Here is an 18,371-nt window from a genome sequence, read left to right as displayed (position 1 = left end):
AAACCGTATGAAGTCATCCAACTAGGAACGTTCCAGGCAAACTTATCAATTAAAGCGCCCAAACTTGAATTCACTCAGTAGCCTTCTCGACATTACACAACGTTTAACAGTTGCGGTTTAAGAGGGGAGGGGGTCTGAAGAAAAGATCACACTAATTTTCTTCCCTTGAAATTAGAATTTTGAAAAGCTGATTCATAGTTCTAAACCGTACCAAATGGCGCCGTTTGCCCCCTAAAACACTCCTAGGGGGCCGAGAGCCGGCTTCTTATTATCCGACGCCTGTAATTGCTAACAAAAATCGGACCACCATTTAAATAATCCTGGATCCGCCCCTGGAGAGACTGTCGATCTAATGTTGACTATTATGTAAGATGGTCGCCTAAATGAGTGACTTTTGGGTGCCTGGGGCCAGTAAAAGGGAGTAACCCCCCCCCCCCACCGACTTCGCATTCGCCTCCTTCCCCGTCCCGCCTTCAAAATATCTTGGATCCGCCCCTGTATAATAGCCTTTTGCTACCGTATTGTTTTTCAAAATCAATAATAATATAATTATTTCAATTAAAGCCTGTCACACGTGTGAGTGTACAGTGTCAACTATTTTCAATTATATAATTACAATGATAAAATTATAAATAACCGTAGGCCTACATGAACTCAGTACCCTGTTTAAATGTAGGCCTACGTGGCACTGTGGCACACCGGCACCTGAAGCATTTAACTATTGAACAACGACGAAGAACTGAGGTTAATTATGGTCTCTAAGTGGCGGTAGATTGGGAGACGATCAGGTTACAGTGCTTCACGAGTTTTACTGACACCTGTGAACTAACTCAATGCAGTGTCCACGACATAGATGACAAGCAGAAGATATAGCCTAAAGATTAGCAATTTGAAACTTAACTCAGATTTTGTATGGAAGCGTGAACGTGTTTTTTTCTTCTTCATCAGCCTGATGCACCTAAATCTCGATCATCTGTGGAACCCTTTCACTCTATAATTTACCTAGATATTTTAGAACTCTCTTTCGCTCGAGTATTTCATTGCTCTGCATTTTCTTGTCACACTTTAGTGAAAGAAATAATTTTAGTGGAATTCATACAATAAAATATCTCTTACAACTAGCGACATTATCTTGACAAATCACGAAATACACGACTCTTGAAACGAGACCATACTGCCGCATAATAGAAGTAGAGGGGCGTTGAGATGTCTTTCAGGTGGCTCGGTATGGTTGATTCAAAGTACAGTGTAGGCCTATATTAGACCATTGATACGACAAAGACAATGTTTTTCTTTTTTAATTAATAGGCTTATCAGTTTAAGATAGAAATTGTAAGATGCTTATAAAGCAAAAGTTTATTTTTCGATTATTAAACCTGCTTTATGCGGCTATAATCAGTTTAAATTTAAATTTAAATTTAAAACAGTTTGGTCCATTGATAATATGGTTGGGTCCTTGCAACACATAGGTTACAACACATACAACGTCACGTAGGCCTATAGAAACCGCATTTAAACTACCTATTCAGTATAAATACTCTAAAATATCAATTTAGTAAAATAAAAATGTTTAAAATGTATTTCATGGCGTTTACATGGGATACTACATTGTACTGTATAAGGTGCAAACTTTTCCCGACCCTTGGGCCAGCTTGCCCCCCCCCCCCCCCCCCCCCCCCATTCAATGATTGCATATGTAGTTGAGCTCATGTAGCTTGCTTTAACACCAGGTTTGTTGCTCTAACTCATTCCCAGTTGGTTCTACAAAGCCAAAATTTGTCTAATTTGTGCCCGCACCCCCGATATCTGAGGTTGCTGTGAAGTTATGCGTTCCATCTAGGCCTACCCAGGGCGCGTTACCATACATTGTTGAGTAAATTGATTAATTGGTTGATCATTTTACTAATCAATACATAACTTATTAAGCTTAATAGTGAGCTGCCTTGGCGAAAGTCCACACTTTCTGAATAGTTTTGTAACACCCTACTAGTAGGCGAATCGGCCTATCTTGATATGTGTGAAACTATCTTTTCTTCCTCCTTTTCATAGAGAGTAAATTAATAAACGAGCCATTTGCAAATCGCACCAGATATTATTGGAATATTTGTGAGTATATGAACATAGTCTTGCGCTGTATCATCGATATATCTGTTCACGAAGGAAATGCTTATATTGTTTTCTTAACGTTATACCAAAATTAAGCTCACACGTTCCTTAACTAGGCAGGTGTAAGTGAATCTTCTTAGATTTAAAATTTGCACGTAGTTAGGTATATCAGAAAAATTTTCAAACTGATCAGAAAATTAAAATACTTATATCATCTGAAAGGTAATGCAAAAACCGGATGGAATCATTTGGAATTTTTTAAATATTCCTACAAGCAACAAAGATATTGAAGTTTTTTAACTGCAAAAATCCACCAAAAGTGTCCACACTTCTCAGCTCAAAACCTGTGCCCACTGACCAGCAGTGCAGACTTTACGAAAGGCGTCGGACCGTCGGACATGCCTGGCAAATTTCGTCTCGGTCCGATAAAAAATCCTGTATCGTCGGACCTTATGTCCGGCGAGTTTTCAAACTGACTGGGAATGTGTAAATACAAGGAATACGTTGTTGTTTCTTTTCTGGACGATATATTTTACTTCATTCGAAAAGAGAGACGGGGTGAAAATCTCGGGGAGTTCCCAGCTAATTAATACATAATTTATAAACCTCAGTTTCACTCAGAAATACTATTTTGTGACTGGTTGAGGTTGGGGGATTCCTGGATGATGTAATGTACAGTCTCGTTTTCGTTTCGTAATACCCCTACTCGACAAAATGGCCGCAACACATGTGCTCGTGCTATTTGCGTTTTCACAGACTTGATCCTCTGTTTCTTCTTTATCAGTCGTACACAGTACTAATGGATAAACCTTTTGTTTAGAAAATGACGTTGTTGAACTTTAAACACTTCGTTGGTGCAAAGCGTGGCTAAAATTAAAACGAAGTGAGGAAGAGAAACGGAAGTTTACTAAAATTGGAAAGAAGGTAGGCCCTGGCGGACTTGTAATCTGTAGGAGAGGAAAATAGTGTGTGCCGAGTTATCATTTTGATCAATAGCAACATAAATGTTACAGCTTTATTACGGGTTCTTAAATTATGGAACTTATGTACGTATTTGCATGTACCGTTCACCACGAGTTGGAGAAAGTGCACATGACCTTGACGAAAGCTCACAGTTTGAGTTTCTTTTAATAAAAAAAAAAAAGAAATAAAATGAAGAAGGAACTTAGACTCGGGCTGGACAGTCCCTGTCAAAGCTTCAATTGGATGAAAAAGACTGCCTTACTGTGCTGTTTCAAAACGCATATGTTATTGCCAAAAACAACGGATGAAATGGTTATCTGATTAACAGACGTTTTTATGGACATACGTATGATATTACTAGATACACATTCTTCATACTTGTATTGGTCTTAGTCCTTGTGTCATTCCACAATGTCTTTTTCATTAAATAAAAAACAACTTGTTATGCAAGTAATTTTTTGTCTATTTTCTTGTTTGTTTGTTTTTCTTTCTTATTTTACTTTTTTACAAACATATATCAAAAATTTAATATTTGATTTAATGTCAGTGATTTAAAACATTAGAAAATACACATGAAAACAAGAATAATGGTTCGTATTTCTATTATTTTACTTCGGTCTGACAGATTTTGTTTCGGTCTGACAGAATTTTCAAGCTTGTCAGACCGAATGTCTGACAGATTTTTTGGCCTTTCGTAAAGTCTGGCAGTGATCACTCAGTCGCAGCAGAGCACCCTGTTCGTCTTTTGTGTGCTCAGCCTATTGTCTGGCTCACATAGCCTGTGACTAATCAGGGCAGAGCTATTTCCCTGTGGTAATTTTCACATCATGTAATATTGCGGATTAAATTAACTATACTTCGCAACCTTCAAATTTCATGATTTTTCTACATAATATAGCAAATTTCATAAACTTTGCTGGATATAAATTTCAAAAAGATGATACCAGCACTTACCTGAAATTTTTTAGCATTTTGTAGAGGCAAAACTTAAAACAAGCAGAACCGAAACTTGTCAAAGACTGCAACATGGGAAAATCATGTGACCGGATTTTACTCTTTGATTTACAACTTATTTAGTTAATGGCTTGTATTAGTTTTTTTACGCAGCGCTAAAAGAGAGATTTAAAAAAGGGGTTCCATAGGCGAACTGTCAGCAGGCCGACTTCAGTTTAACACTTCACTGCCCGTGGATAGTTACGACTGTAGCGCCCCTAGCGGATTGTGATCTACCTAACGTAGTCATGTTGTTTTGCTTTCAGGACCGGAATTTGTATCCATAATTTGATCAGAGTTCCAGAATGCCTGCTCTGATAGAGAGGCCCAAGATGACCAGGGCCATGTACCAAGCCTTGAAGAAACACATCATGAAGCAGAGGGAGAAAAAGAAACAAGGTAAAATTTATATGTTGGCTGGTGTCACGGTCTTACTTAGCTCGAAAAGTCATCATGGCTTCATGCGTTAGCTCTCGTATTTTATACGACGTGTGCTATATGTACAAACGTATGAAACATAAAGTTGTGCATATCTGTAAAATGATGTCCAGCTAGCTATTCAGATGTCTTTAGGGTGCTCTCCATTCTTTTGCTTGTCTCTCAACTAAAGTCTCTCTGAAAAGTAATCTACCCTTGCCTTCATGCACTGTACATGTCAAGATCGATTGCTTGAAAACTGAGGATACGTTTATAAGTCAGCCCTCTATGGCAATTTCAGAGCAAGAACAAGAGACTGAGCAGGAACGACTTAGGAAAGAGAGAGAATCTAGAAAGAAGAAAGAGGAGGAAGACAGCTTGACCCTGGAGCAGACAAAAGAACAAGTATAGTATATCTAGTTTTGAGACATATTCACAATTGTAGAACAGCACAGGCATCAAACATCTGCTCCTCATAACAAAAGGGGGTGTTTTTTTAATAGTATAGTGGTTCCAAGGTTCACTGGTCCAAAACTTGAAACATTTTTATCAGTTTTTTTTATATACATATATAAAAGAGTTTATTTGTTGGTCCAAAGTTTGGATTATTGAACCTTCTGACTATTGTCACTCTACTGAAGTGGGTCTCTTTAAACGAGTTTCCAGAATACAGCCCTCTGAATTGATAATACAAGGCAGTGGGTGTCCAAAAGGGAGCTCATATAATGTATTTTTTATAAAATTTATGGAAGTGCAGACCTCTGAGATCTTGATTTACTTATGAAAATATTCAATAATATTGAAATATAAACTAACTGTAAACAAAACCATTAGGCTGAGACTGTTGTATACCTCAAACAGAGTTAGTTAGTAGAATTGTAAAATCTTCAACTCCTGCTGTTTGCATGACTCAATCTGTACTCCCATTGCTGTTGTTTGAAACTTGTGGCTGCTGGTAAAATTTTTTAAGTTTTATTTGAAAATAATTGTTGTTTTCTTAACACACATTGATAAGATGAAAACTCTGTGGGTCATTGGTACTTTGTTTTACTTGAATAAAAAGTTAGGTTTTCTTTCTTGATGTAACCCTAATTAGCATTTGAACACAAGATAATAGTTGGTTGCTACACTACTTTTATTCAGATCTCTCAGATGGAGAGTCAACTTGAGGCTCTGAAGCAGGAAAAACACGAGTTGTTCTCTCTTCTGAAGAAGGCAATCCACGAAGATGAGACACGGCGGAGACAGCAGATGAAAGAGCAAAGGTGATGGTCATAGACCTGATGTTGAAGTATTTTGTTTATATTATATCACATTGTTAACTTTAATATTTTATGAATTACCAGTCCTTCAATATAGCCTTATTATCAACTTTGATAAACAACTCATGCTACCTATTCTAATATGCATGATTACCTTATGCTAGTTATAAATGCTTAAATGGGCTAGGGTATCTGTCAGGTATAATATACAGTGTTTCTTTGACATTCCGTAAAACCATACTTTTTACTGTGTATTTTGTTAAAACCAATTGGCCACTAAATAATATGTGTAGGCATATTAGTTTTTAATTGTCTTTAGTCAGTTTTGACAATTTTCCAGATGCTGGAAAATTGTATTTAGTACAAGAAAGAAAAGAAGTTCTGAGAATTTTGCAGATGCTGGTAAATTGTACTTGCAAAAATAAAAAAAAAATAAATAAATAATAACTTTATTTGCCTTAATCAAGATTTTCCAGTCAAATGATTTTTGTCCTTAATTCTTTGAATGCAGCGAGTCTATGATCCCCCTGGGTTCCTACCATCATTCAGCAATTCCTGTGTCAGGCCATCCTTCTATTTTCACCTTTCCTGGTGGCCCCATGTCTGCAGGAAGACCCACCATGTATAAGCCTCAGCAGCCTACCATGATATCGGTAAGTATGGAACTGTCGCTTTTGATGTCAGTATCACTTGTTGATTCTTAAGGTTTTTTTTAGCAGAGACCTTTATTACTCATTCTTTTATGGTATTGTGTATTTGATAAAAAAAGATAAAAGTTAAAAAAAAATAATATGGCAATTCCAGCACAATTCCACTTGTCACTCCTAATGCAGTGACCTGAAATATGTGCCAACTAGGTAATTTCCTGGAGTTTCTGTGGCAATTGAAGTTCTGCTGTATGCAATGTGAAGTTAAAACCACACATCACATAGTAGAATATCTTACCCAGTTAAACCTGTCACTGTGTATCACCATTTAGTTGCAATTTCCTAGTCTAGACTTACTAGAACTGATTGAAAAATCTATGATGCCAATTTGAAAATTTTCTTTGATACACCTGAAAGTAATGGATTTTAGGTTGTGTGTGCACTTGCGCATGGGCTTTCACATGCAGAGAGACACAAACTGACAGAATTTCTTAGTGAAGTATCCTCAAAAGAGATTTACATTTTCATACTTTAAACATGACACAATACCTAAAAGCAGACCCACGCTATACAAACATGTACGCATGCAAACACACACACTACCACATTGTTTTACTGATCATACACTGTCAGTTGTGTATGATCTATAATTCAATATTCAGCTCCGTCAGGGTGAGCTGATATCAGCAGGGAGACCCAGTACCATGTATAAACCCCATCAGCCCACCATGATGACAGTAAGTAACTGGCTTGTCTTGAAGTTCAGTCTCACCCAGCACAATTCATGTCACACCTAGCACAATCAAGTGGAGCATTTGTCTTTCATATGTATTGTGATATTGTTGATACAGTGGTAAATGTTATAGGCAAAATCGTTATTTACATTGGTTGTTTCTGTGCTATGTTTTTTGGTATAGATATTCTCAGATCCTTGTTTGATCTCATCAGATCAGTTCCTACACCCTCTTGGGTTATGAAGGCAGTGCTGTGTCATAATGTTGTGTCATAATTACTGTGTAGCTATGACAATAAAGAATATAGCACTTCACTGTCTATCTGGCAGTACATGAGTGAACTAAGCTGCTTGGAGAACATTATGCTGTAAGGCCAATCTGAAAGAAGAAAGGTCATATTAGAATGTGTTGATCATTGTGTTGTAAATCACAACTGTTGCAATATAGTTTGAAACCCCCAGGCAATGCTGTTGTAGGTACAAAGTGTCTTGGGTAATGTGGTACTAAATACCTTTCAAGATCAGCTGTTGTTTTGGTGATGGTAAAAGCCGTGTCATGCGTGTTATGTTTTCATGAAAATGTAGTATTCAGTAAATCAGTTTAAATTGTCATTTTATGTGTGTTTTGAATGTGTTCAGTTAGCAAAGATGGACAATTTTTTGTTGAAATTGTAACTGATACAGAACATTTCACAATTTCCTGTCATTTTAGGCAACCACCTAAAGACCAGAAAATATTTCAGTGATTTTTTTTTGTAAAATATAAAGAAAAAAATATATAGGAAACTAAATATTTTTTAACTCTCTTGTCACACTAAGTGAGGCTTTTATTTACACAGCCTCATTTGTCACAGCAGGCAGTGTTCGGTACTGAACTTATTTCACATTTGAACACTTTGACATCGGACAACTATAACAGGGCCAATTAGTTCCTGGAGCTATAATAAAATCCCATATTAAGGAATTCCATTTAAGACATCATGCACCCAATGACTGTTTGTGAGCTTTTAACAGAGTTATTCATTTTTTCCCTCCAGAGTATTAAGAGGCCCATAATTTAACAATGTCGTAACAGTTTCCCCCCAGAGTACGAAGACGCCCAGTATATAACAACATTATACATTTTCTCCCTCCAGAGTATGAGGAGGCCCAGGATAGAACAAGTTTTAATACTTTCTCCCTCCAGAGTATGAAAAGGCCTAGAATATAATAATGTCATAACATTTTCTCCCTCCAGATTTGGAAGAGGCCCAGACTATAACACTGTTGTATGTTTTTTCCCTCCAGAGTATGAAGAGGCCCAGGAGTCCATCCCCTCCCCCAGTCTCCATGTATACCAGCAGTCCCTATGTGACTGCCGACCCCAGGAAGTATGCCATGGCCAATTATGCTGCTCCTAAACCACAACACCCACAGTTTACTGAGCAGAGTGAGTATTTGCCTGTCAGTTTTTTTTTTTTTTTTTTTTTTTTTTAATTATTATTTTCCTGTTGTTAGTTAAAAGAAATGCTATTCCCAAATCGGGACTCTCTCAGGCAACAGATCAGAGTGAGCACTGGGCTTCTGGGGCATACGTTGAAAAATCAGATGGTGAAAGGCAAAAGTCTTCTATATATTATTTTCTCCCCAATATACTTTACTATATTTTCTGATGTGTATATTGTCTGCAGGGTTGCATACAGTTCAGGCCTCTTCTACCCACAATGTTTTTAAAGGCTAAATTTTTAGGATCACAAATTTCTGTCTCAAAAAAAAAAATATATATTTTTCTGTATTACAAATTAATTTATAATGTAGTCTATAGAAGATTAATATGCTTCAGAATTTTTTTTCCCACCAACAGAGCCTGCAGGTTATCCACCTCAAGGTCACATGGCCTACAGCAGCCAATCAGGGCACAGTTTCCCTGCCCCTCCTTCAACAACCCAAGGTGCATCCAACTACACAAGCAGCCAACCACAGGTGACAAATAAGTTCCAGGCCAACCAATCACCAGCAGGCAAATATCCTGGCAGCCAATCAGCTTTCAGTACATATCCCAGTCATTATGCGCATCAGCAGCAGAAGATTGGAGAATATCCAGCCCAGCATGCCAGCTATCCTATTCCTAGAATTGGAGGTAGGGTACAAGTAATTTTATGTGTTCTGTGTTCTGACTTGAAAGCAATATAGCCTCTGCTAAATCAGACACTTTTATGACTAGAAAAAAAGTGTTTGAAATACACAAAGGTCCCAGTCGGGCTTAGTTCTTTTAAAAGCTCCAGCAAACACCAAACAAGAACCCCATTCCAAAAAATGTGTTTGAGGTAAACAAGAACTTATAAGATGACATACTAATACTATTACTATTATTATGTGGCATAACTTTTTTTCTCCCAATGATTTGCTCCTAAAGACCCAGTCCTTTAACTGAGTTTCATTCAGACATGTAGCATCTTGTTTTTGCAATGTTCTTATCATTTTATGAACATATTTAACCTACTGGATTGCAGTCTTAACAAATCATTATTATTATTATTAAACTTTGTTCTGGTTGTCCATCAGCAGCTCACTTGGGGTCACCTCGAGGTCAATTACAGCCCACTGTGGAGGGAAGTAAATCTCCTAAGGATCAGTACAAGATGATGGTCAGTATTACTCAGGGCTTGTCCTGGATAAAATCTGGTTCTTAACCAAAAAAACTCTGTTCTCTTAGCTTATCCAATTCAGAAATTTGAACTACATTTGTGATGGAATTGATTTTAAACAATGAAATAAATTTGAATATGTTTACCATGTGGCTAAAATTGCTGTTTGAGTGTCAACCCAGATGTTCATGTCTTCTAGAAAGTTATTTCTATTCAGTCAGAGTCATACAGTGAGAGATTTTGTTTATTTATATTATTAATTATTATTATATTAAAACATTATTTTCCCCCTCTAGTCCTCCATGAGGGGTACTGGTGTCATCCAGCAGCAGATGCAGCTCCCCCCTCAGCAACCCCCACCCAGGGTGAGTACTCCTAATATGGATGGGACTGAATATATTGTGACTGTCCTAACTTTTAACTCTTTGTGAAACAATTTTTCAAGTAACCCTTAGACTTGCCGTATATCTGATATTTGTGGAGGAAACTTAAGATATTTCACCAGTTAGAAAAAATCATCATTTTATGTGTGTGATTATATACTGAAATATTAAAAATTAGGTGTATAGTTGTATTATTGTGATAATATTAACTTTAATCTATCAAGTATTCATTTGCTTGAACATACACAAAGTTGAGGTGTATCTTTTTTTGTTTCCATAGGGGAGTATAATGACTGGCTATCCTGTGAGAACACAGGCCACCACCAGTACTTACCAGCCACCTGCCTCACAACCTGTAAGTGAACAATGGTCTGGATAGAATAATAATAATAATAATAATAATAATAATAATATGGGATGTGACAACTGTGAATTTTTAAATTGATCATTATGATAATATTGAAATGAATTATGTGACAAATGTTGAATTTTTTTTATTCGCGGTGATGATGATGATATTATTATTATCATTATTATTATTATCTTAGTTCTGTCCTTTCAATTTCATTTTCAATTTCTGTGCAGAGTTCATCTTTAGAAATAATATTTTGATAAGCTAGAGGGCAGTTAAAATGTTAGTTTTACAGTTTATACAACACTGAAGATTTGATCTTGAAAATAGAAGTTTTAGTGTGCATTGTATTGTAGAGTGGCTAATTAACCATTCATCATGTACTTGTACCATTTGAATTCTTGCTCTAAATAGTGAATTATATTTGGAATTGCAGTGGGCAAAATACTGCTTAATGGATATGAGTACAGCACAATAAATCAGTTTATCTTAAGGCTCATTCCCAATGAAATTATTGTTGTACTTAGATTGATCCAACTCCCCAGGGACTCGGCAGAATGCAATCTGATTGTATTCAGCGAGAGTCCCCATGGAGTTGGATCAGCCCACATAGAACAATATAACCCTTATGTATGTATTTGTTGGCTCATAATGAAATTGACATTTGCTTGTAGACCTTTTTTTAAGAAGTTTTTTTTTCATTTCAGGCAGGGCAGCCTAGATACAGCTATCCTGGACAGCCGCAAAGGTTCTTTGGCTACGAGAAATAAAAATATCAACTTCATAAACTGTTGGTGTGGAACACCCAGTGGCTTTACAGTACAATATCCATATTAAGGAAAGGTTTTTATGATGATGATGATGATGATGATGATAATCACTTATGTGTCAGAACGAATTTTTTATGAAACCAATGTTTTGCTTGGAACATCTTCGGACTGGATACCTACAGGGTGTCGGTTGAACTGTGGGTGGTTTTCAAAGTTATTCTCATCACCAAAATCCTGAATTCAACATCTTGTAGAACCATGAACAAGATATTAAAAAAAACTACCCATGTTGTACTCTCTATGGTTGTCACTTGATGGATTCGTTAACTTTGGCTGACCAATTTACAAAAGGCCAATAAGAATTCCCATTTCGTGTTTGTTTTTTGTTTTTTTGTTTGTTTGTTTTTTCCTTCACTGAAAATTTTGCTTAGTTACAGGCCCAGTTCTGCAAGGTATAGTTTATTTTTTCCTTAATATATAAACTGAGATAGTTGGCTGTACATTTGTCACCTTTACCTGGCTACTTATGTTTTCATTCAGATGTATTAGTATGTAGACGTAATGTAAAACGGGCGCAGGTGCCTAATTCTTGTACTGTATTCAATCCGATTGACTTTTGTCTAAATATACAGAACAAATAGACTAGTCTAGATCGTGTTAAAAAATATAAGAAAAAAATGTTTGTTCGTTGTTGTGCATTAATGACAGTAGATTGCATGAAAGAATGCTCGAGATTTTCACTGACAAGAAATAGATATTACATAGCTAGATTTGTATTTAAAGCTAATTTTTCTTAAGTGCAGAGCACTCCAACTTTTAATAGTGACGTACCATGTAAAAAGAAGTTGATCATTTTAATATGTTATAAATACATTTAGTGTAGCTGTTTATTGTAAACAGTATATGTTGTTGTTGTCTTAAATATTTAGAGATTTATATCGTCAAGTCGCTGTTTCTCTGGGAAGTAAAATTTATTATTCCTATAGGTTTTGCATTATATGTGTTCGTTGGTGTTTATAGTTGAGAAATTGGATTGATCCAAGGGACAGTTACATTTGTAATTGCTTTATCTGTTACCAGTTAACAAAAAGGATAGTCCAAGGCCTTTGTATCAATGTGGTAAAAAAGGGATTCACTATTCTGACTCCTTCTCAAAGCACAGAAGCGATGTTTATATTGGTTTAGTAATGGCTGAGTAGCAAATGAGTTAATTGTAGGGATATCAGTATCAGTTGTCACCTTGGATATAGATGTTGGCCTCGAGGAAATGAACAGTTATCGAACAATAAAATTTGTTGTCAAAGATAAATTATCCGAAATTGTGTCTTCATCGTTGTGAATTACAATCTACAGGTCCCCAGTAATTTTTCCATATATATAATGATATTTATACAACATTTCCCTAAAAATATTTCAATTATCATCCATATTTGAATAAAATCTTGCTAAATTTCAAAAAAAAAAAAATAATAATAATAAAATAAATAAATAATAATAATAATAATAAAACGACCACTTTTTTCATTGGGGTTGGTTTTTTTTTTCCTGATTTAAGAAAGTTTATTCAATAATTATTATTATTATCTGATAAAATTGTCAAATTAGTAGCAACTGTCGTCTCAGCAAGACGGACTTTTTTCTTATTGTTTGAGAAACATTGAAATGGTTTTAACAAACATTTTACTTCAAAATTACATGTGGTTTCTGTCTATTGTCATTATGACTTGCTAATTTCCCCCTTTCACAAAATTTCACTAATTGCATATGTATGAAAATTAATATGTTGAACTCGATTGTAAAGCCGTTTCTGTCGATACCTTTGGTGCATCCATTTTATATGATTAAGCGGTCGGATATTTTGGAGAAAATAGAGAAGAAGATACTCGTTGCTGATATTTAAACATTTTTTTCACTTGGTGTTGCATGAACTACGATACTGTGCCATGTCGTCCCAAGGAATATCTGCAATTATCCCATCAGGATTATCAATCACGTAATCTAAGAGATTGAAGAAATCTTCTTTGATCTGGTGAGCCTCTTCCTCGCTGAAGGCGTCTTGGCTTAATTCGAAAACGATGAAACTGTTGTTGGGGTTGCGTTTGTCGTAGTAGAATCGAATTTGCGTCTCGATAATGGTTTCTAGAGTATTCAGAATTAAACCTGAAATTGAGAGGCAATCCTTCTTTTAATCATCAGAGTATTTAAAGAACTTTGTCCAGTGTGAAAAACAAAATTTAAATAACACATGCAATTAGAAATAACGGCAGAATTTGCATCTGTTGGATACAAATCTAGCTAAAATATTACGAATATCTTATCAATTCTAATAAATTATCTTCAGTTATATATCTGGATATACATCGCATGGCCAGAAATGCGCAGCATTCACGCGATACGCGAGGGCGCTACAGTAGGGCTTCACGTGACTCAACTAGCCAATCAGCACAACTAGCACAACAATGGCATCGCACGCAGACTCTGTGATAAGTGCTCAGCCCATTGTCAAGTAGTGTTAGTTCATGGTAACAAGCGTCTGACATGTGCAGAGAAGTTTATTGTAATATATATTGTTCTTATTGTTACATTATTAAATCTAACTCTGTATCCAAGTAGTAACTATACTGTACCAAGTCAGGTACTGATGTTGTGCAGAGGTCATATATTCCAGAATAAGCCATTACCACTAATTTATAACTTTAATTTTGTTTAATATGTTATTCATGAAATAGTTCATGAAAGATTATTTTAATTTGTTAAATCGTGATCTTATTCTTTTTATATTCAAATAATTGAATAATGGGGGTAAAATTGGTCTTCCACTTCTTATTTGCATTTTTCCTTTACTACAAGATTATTTTGGAACAGTTGCAGCATTAAAATTTAAAATAAATAGCAATCTGAAAGAAGAATTTTGCATTATTATTAAATGATGATAGGAATTTTGGATTAAGAGATTAGTTAAATACTGAGTAGTGATATTGTCAGTCAATTTATGTAGAATCTGATAATATGATTGAAAAAACTGATTGAATTCTTGGCCTTGCACTGGGCAGTTTCACATTTGTGCCAAGTGCTTTTTTTGGACTCCATTGTACAGTGGTAAAAGTTCTTCAATTGCCACGAAAGTTTTTAATCAGACTCTGTATGGTGCTGCTATCTGCTGGTACTATCGGCAACGAATTAGTTTGCCTTTGTTTCTGAGTGAATCTACCGTCTAAAATCACTATTTCTGAAAATATGTGCGTTTTGCTGAGGGTAGGCTAGGCAATACACGGCAAACTTCTTAGTACGTGTGTACAACAGAATATTTTTAAAAAGCCTAGCGATATTTGGTCAGGAGTTGCTTGAAGCATAGCACAGCGTTGCTGTCTATCGGCGTCAGGCCGTTAGTTTGTCAATTATCACGAATTACCCACGAATCGCGAACCCATTCATTTTCCTATGGCAATCTAGCAACTCATTAAAAGTGCACGCATGCGCAGTGGGCTAAGCGTGACGTCATGCAGTGCATTTCTGGGGATGGATCACACATGACCTACATGTATATAGCTATTATAAATAGGGAAAATGACCATATAAGAATATGTCTTCACAAAGAAAAATTTAAAATATTTTAAATTAAAAGATATGCCACTTGGATTTTAATTTACTACATTTTTCGAATACTGAATTCTGAATTCACCTTTGAATTGGAAATTTGTCCCCTGCTTCTGGACGAATTGCTTGCGGAAAGACCAAAACCCCACTCGCTCTTGGTTGATTTTGTGCTTCGGGTATTTCCGTGTAATTTCGGTCATGTGCGCCTCGACGAGAGCCTGAATCCGGTCCGCCGGGTACAAGCCGTGTTCCACAGATTGCTGTATTACTGACGAGTTCTTCTGCAAGAAATATTTGATCGTGGCTCCGCCTGTTTCTTTGAAGTCAGCGTAGAGGGATATTCCGTTGATAAGTTTAGTAAGAACGCCTTTCAGTTCGGGGACGAAACGAGTGACGTCAACATTGGTGGTGATGTTAACACTCTCCCCTGTGTACAAGTGGAGCAGGAGCTGGTAGACGCTAGTAATTATCTTTAAGGAAAATATCAAATTCTTGTAAAAGGTGTGTAAAACAAAAGTGTTGCCTACGCAAGAGAATGATATCGTTTCAAATCAATTGAAGAAAAAATATTAATTTTGGAGCAGTTTGAGGGCACATTCCTATGACAGTGTTAACCTTAGAAAAAATTAAGGACCCTTACCCTGAAGCACGTAGAATTATAATCTTCCGTCATTTTCACCATACCGCTGACCTGCTTCTCTGTCATTTGCCTACTGACATTTCTAATTCGACCGGAATATTGTCCAGAGGCTGGACAGTGGGCAGAGATGGACAACTTCACTCCATCTTTTGGCATGGACTCCACCACGCTCTTCCAAAACGCTGCGTCACTGCTCTCCCGGGCCGCGACTGCGTCCTTCAGAATTTTCGGAAAGTCGCACATTTTGACTGGAGGGATTGGTGCAGATATCTTCTTCCCCAGTTTCAACATGGTGATTTTGCCAAATGCGTCGGTGAGAACCGCTAGTCCCGCGTTGTCGCTATTGATTTCATTGATGACGAGCCGAATCTCTCGGTCGGGGCCAGTTGCCCAGAGTAGCACTCGCAGAGGGGGGCCTTTTCTGAGATCCATCGGGTCCTCAGTCTCCGTCTCGAATCGTTCTTTATCTTCAATGACTCGGAAGTCTATATTTTCCCAGTCAGCTGGCAGAAAAACATGCACGAAGTCTTCAGCGCAGCTTTCTTGCCCGGCCACTTTTGGTCTTACGATCATCCGAAGGAAAGGAATATAGCGGACCCAGTCAAAAATTACAGACCTCCAAAATTTCTCTGCATTTTCAATGGTGGATGGCGTTGAAAATGGCAGAATTGCGGCATTGAAAAAATCTTTTCCACCAGTTTCCTGATTTATGACGAACTGTGATGCATACTGCGTCCAGCTTAACTCGGGGCCTACAACTTCTTGATCGCAGTCCGGTGGAAACTGGATGGCAGTCTCCTCTGCAGAGAAGCCTCGGTCCAATCTTTTTTCCGTTGCGTGGGTTAAGTCAGCCATATGTTCTATGTTGCCTGGAAAGACATTTGACGTATACTGCTAGAAGACGCTTTGAAAGTAGGCTTATCTCTACCTTGATTTAAAGTTTAAGGTTTTTATCTTAACGTTGCCTTCAGCAACAGTAATATCCATCAAGACCCTTTGCATGCACGTGGGTTATTTTTACTGTCTTTGGTACTGCTTTAGACGCAGACTGAAAGAAAAGCAAGAGACTTCTGATTGACTAACACGTAACAAAGAAGAAAGTAGGCCCTATACTTCCTTCGATAGTCGATGGGGGTCGGGTGTTCATACACTCACACCTTCTTACTTAAACGAAGAACGCAGCACCTACAGCAGAACTCTGCAGATAATATTAATGAGGGTTATAATTTGAGATGGTACCATTTTGAAAATAACGGGCCATAAAATGCTCTTATCAGTAGCCCATAACGAATTGCCCAGACTTGGTCGAAATGCCCCCCTTTTGTGGAAAAAATAACCATCTCACACTTACGTGTACTTATGATCAGATTCTCCCTAGGTATTTTCCTCTCAGCTTTGCATTGGGGTGCTACAACTCTCCGACAGTTTCAACTGACCAGTTTGTAGTGAGCCCTGAAATTCACGCGAACTTTCCTATCTTAAATCCGCGGCCTATCGGTGTGATTAGATAGAATGCATTCAAACAGTGATTCTATTGATAGTAGATTACACAGTCTGTCGCTCTAAATGGGTTTCAGAGTATTTCCATGACTCGCCAATCCTGGCGGTCTGGGTTATTTATTTACGTGTCTTGTGTTTTGAACACCTAGCCCTTCGGGTTTATAAGACACCTGTTGAGTACAATTGTTCCTGTATTTTATCAAAAATCTTACCTACAAATTTTACTAGCTGCCTCAAATCTTTTTCCATTAAATCTTCTATAGAGGTATCATTTTTTTGGATCGCCAACTTTAAAAAACAGTTATATCTTTCCTCTTTGTAAGCAGTGCACCGAAGTAAGACATGACTCTCATCTTCTAAGTCTTTTTACTTGGCATATTCTTTCATTTAAAGGTGCATTTGTATACCGTCCAGTTTCCACATGCAGAGGCAAAATGCCCATCCGAAATTGAGTAAAAATTGATTTTTCTTTTCTATTTAAATCTAGGTGTAAATATTTTTCAGTTTTCAATTCTTTTTTTAAATGTCATATATGTTCGAAGTTTGGGAAATTTCAAAATGTCTTTTTTCCATTTAATTTAAAATTTTTCATAAAAGAGTTTTTTAATGTATTCTATATCCACAATTTGTTTGTTCGAAAAATGGCTTTCGATATTACAGAATTTGAGTATCTCTCTTACCTCGGAGCACCAGTTTTTTCCCCAATTTATAATCCTCTTAAAAATCTGTTTCACAAGTCTATCATTTTGGGCAAGTATTAAAATGTTCCAAAGTCTAAGTATGTTCAACCACCTATTAAATTTTAGAGGTATCCAACCTGAGTCACCATACAGACTAATTTTGGGTGTAAATAGGTGTACTCCTAAATAGTATCTTAACGCATTGAACATAGCTTTTTCACAGGTTTCACTTTCTGGAAATCTCCAAACCCCTGACCCGTATTCTAAAATTGGAGTTACACAACTGTTAAACAATTTTTGGTATGTGGAGAATCCCATTTAATTTGACCAACCTTTTTTGCTTTTGCTATTATCAAACCCAGTGCTCTAGTTGCTGATTCAGACAGAGATTTAGTATTAAGATGGGGAGGAACATTTCCGTCTGACATCCGTCTTCTGTCCGTCTGTCTTTTTCTTAGGGCGCTTGCCTTGAAATCATTCTACGTACATGTAGATAAGATCGTGTACGCTCGGCTTCAGAAAGCTTTTCACTTTGTTTTAAATGCAACCAACCATAATGCGGAGTAATGAACCTGGACCTCTTTTATTTATTAATGGCTATTTATACTTATAATCCGAAGTATACTCAAGGCATGTAGTACGTCGCATATATCTCCTGCTTAACTTAAGGTAAATGATCTCTCAATAGGTAATAATAAACT

The 18,371-nt window shown here is 36.8% G+C and overlaps 2 protein-coding genes across 7 annotated transcripts; one reads left to right on the top strand and one right to left on the bottom strand.

The window, feature by feature from the left end:
• Nucleotides 1-1,709: 1,709 nt before the first annotated feature.
• LOC106174357 (uncharacterized) lies at nt 1,710-12,557 on the top strand. Of its 5 annotated transcripts, none has more exons than XM_087017992.1 (12): nt 1,710-2,106; nt 4,329-4,461; nt 4,781-4,884; nt 5,623-5,744; nt 6,253-6,394; nt 7,051-7,125; nt 8,409-8,550; nt 8,944-9,240; nt 9,669-9,748; nt 10,045-10,113; nt 10,412-10,486; nt 11,191-12,557. In XM_087017992.1, exons 2-12 carry the CDS (start codon nt 4,368-4,370, stop codon nt 11,251-11,253), a joined length of 1,263 nt encoding a protein of 420 aa, XP_086874118.1. In that variant the 5' UTR covers nt 1,710-2,106; nt 4,329-4,367; the 3' UTR covers nt 11,254-12,557. The 5 variants fall into 5 exon arrangements, with proteins under 5 accessions (XP_086874118.1, XP_086874117.1, XP_086874120.1 ...); XM_087017991.1 differs by having other exon boundaries at nt 1,715-2,106; nt 9,666-9,748; XM_087017993.1 differs by having other exon boundaries at nt 1,742-2,106; nt 8,965-9,240; nt 9,666-9,748.
• A 570-nt stretch (nt 12,558-13,127) lies between these two features.
• Nucleotides 13,128-16,999, bottom strand: LOC106174356 (uncharacterized). Of its 2 annotated transcripts, none has more exons than XM_013555897.2 (4): nt 16,842-16,999; nt 15,491-16,359; nt 14,936-15,320; nt 13,128-13,413 (listed from the first exon to the last, which is right to left on the bottom strand). In XM_013555897.2, the coding sequence occupies exons 2-4, from the start codon at nt 16,343-16,345 to the stop codon at nt 13,163-13,165; spliced, it is 1,491 nt and encodes a 496-aa protein (XP_013411351.2). In that variant the 5' UTR covers nt 16,346-16,359; nt 16,842-16,999; the 3' UTR covers nt 13,128-13,162. The 2 variants fall into 2 exon arrangements, with proteins under 2 accessions (XP_013411351.2, XP_086874678.1); XM_087018552.1 differs by having other exon boundaries at nt 15,491-16,538; nt 16,842-16,936.
• Between the last annotated feature and the right edge of the window lie 1,372 nt (nt 17,000-18,371).

Source organism: Lingula anatina, chromosome 7, assembly GCF_051362555.1.
Source record: "Lingula anatina isolate TDL-2025a chromosome 7, LinAna3.0, whole genome shotgun sequence".
NCBI lineage: Eukaryota > Metazoa > Brachiopoda > Lingulata > Lingulida > Lingulidae > Lingula > Lingula anatina.
The sequence above is the reverse complement of the archived record's forward strand: the minus strand, read 5'-3'. Positions and strand labels throughout refer to the sequence as shown.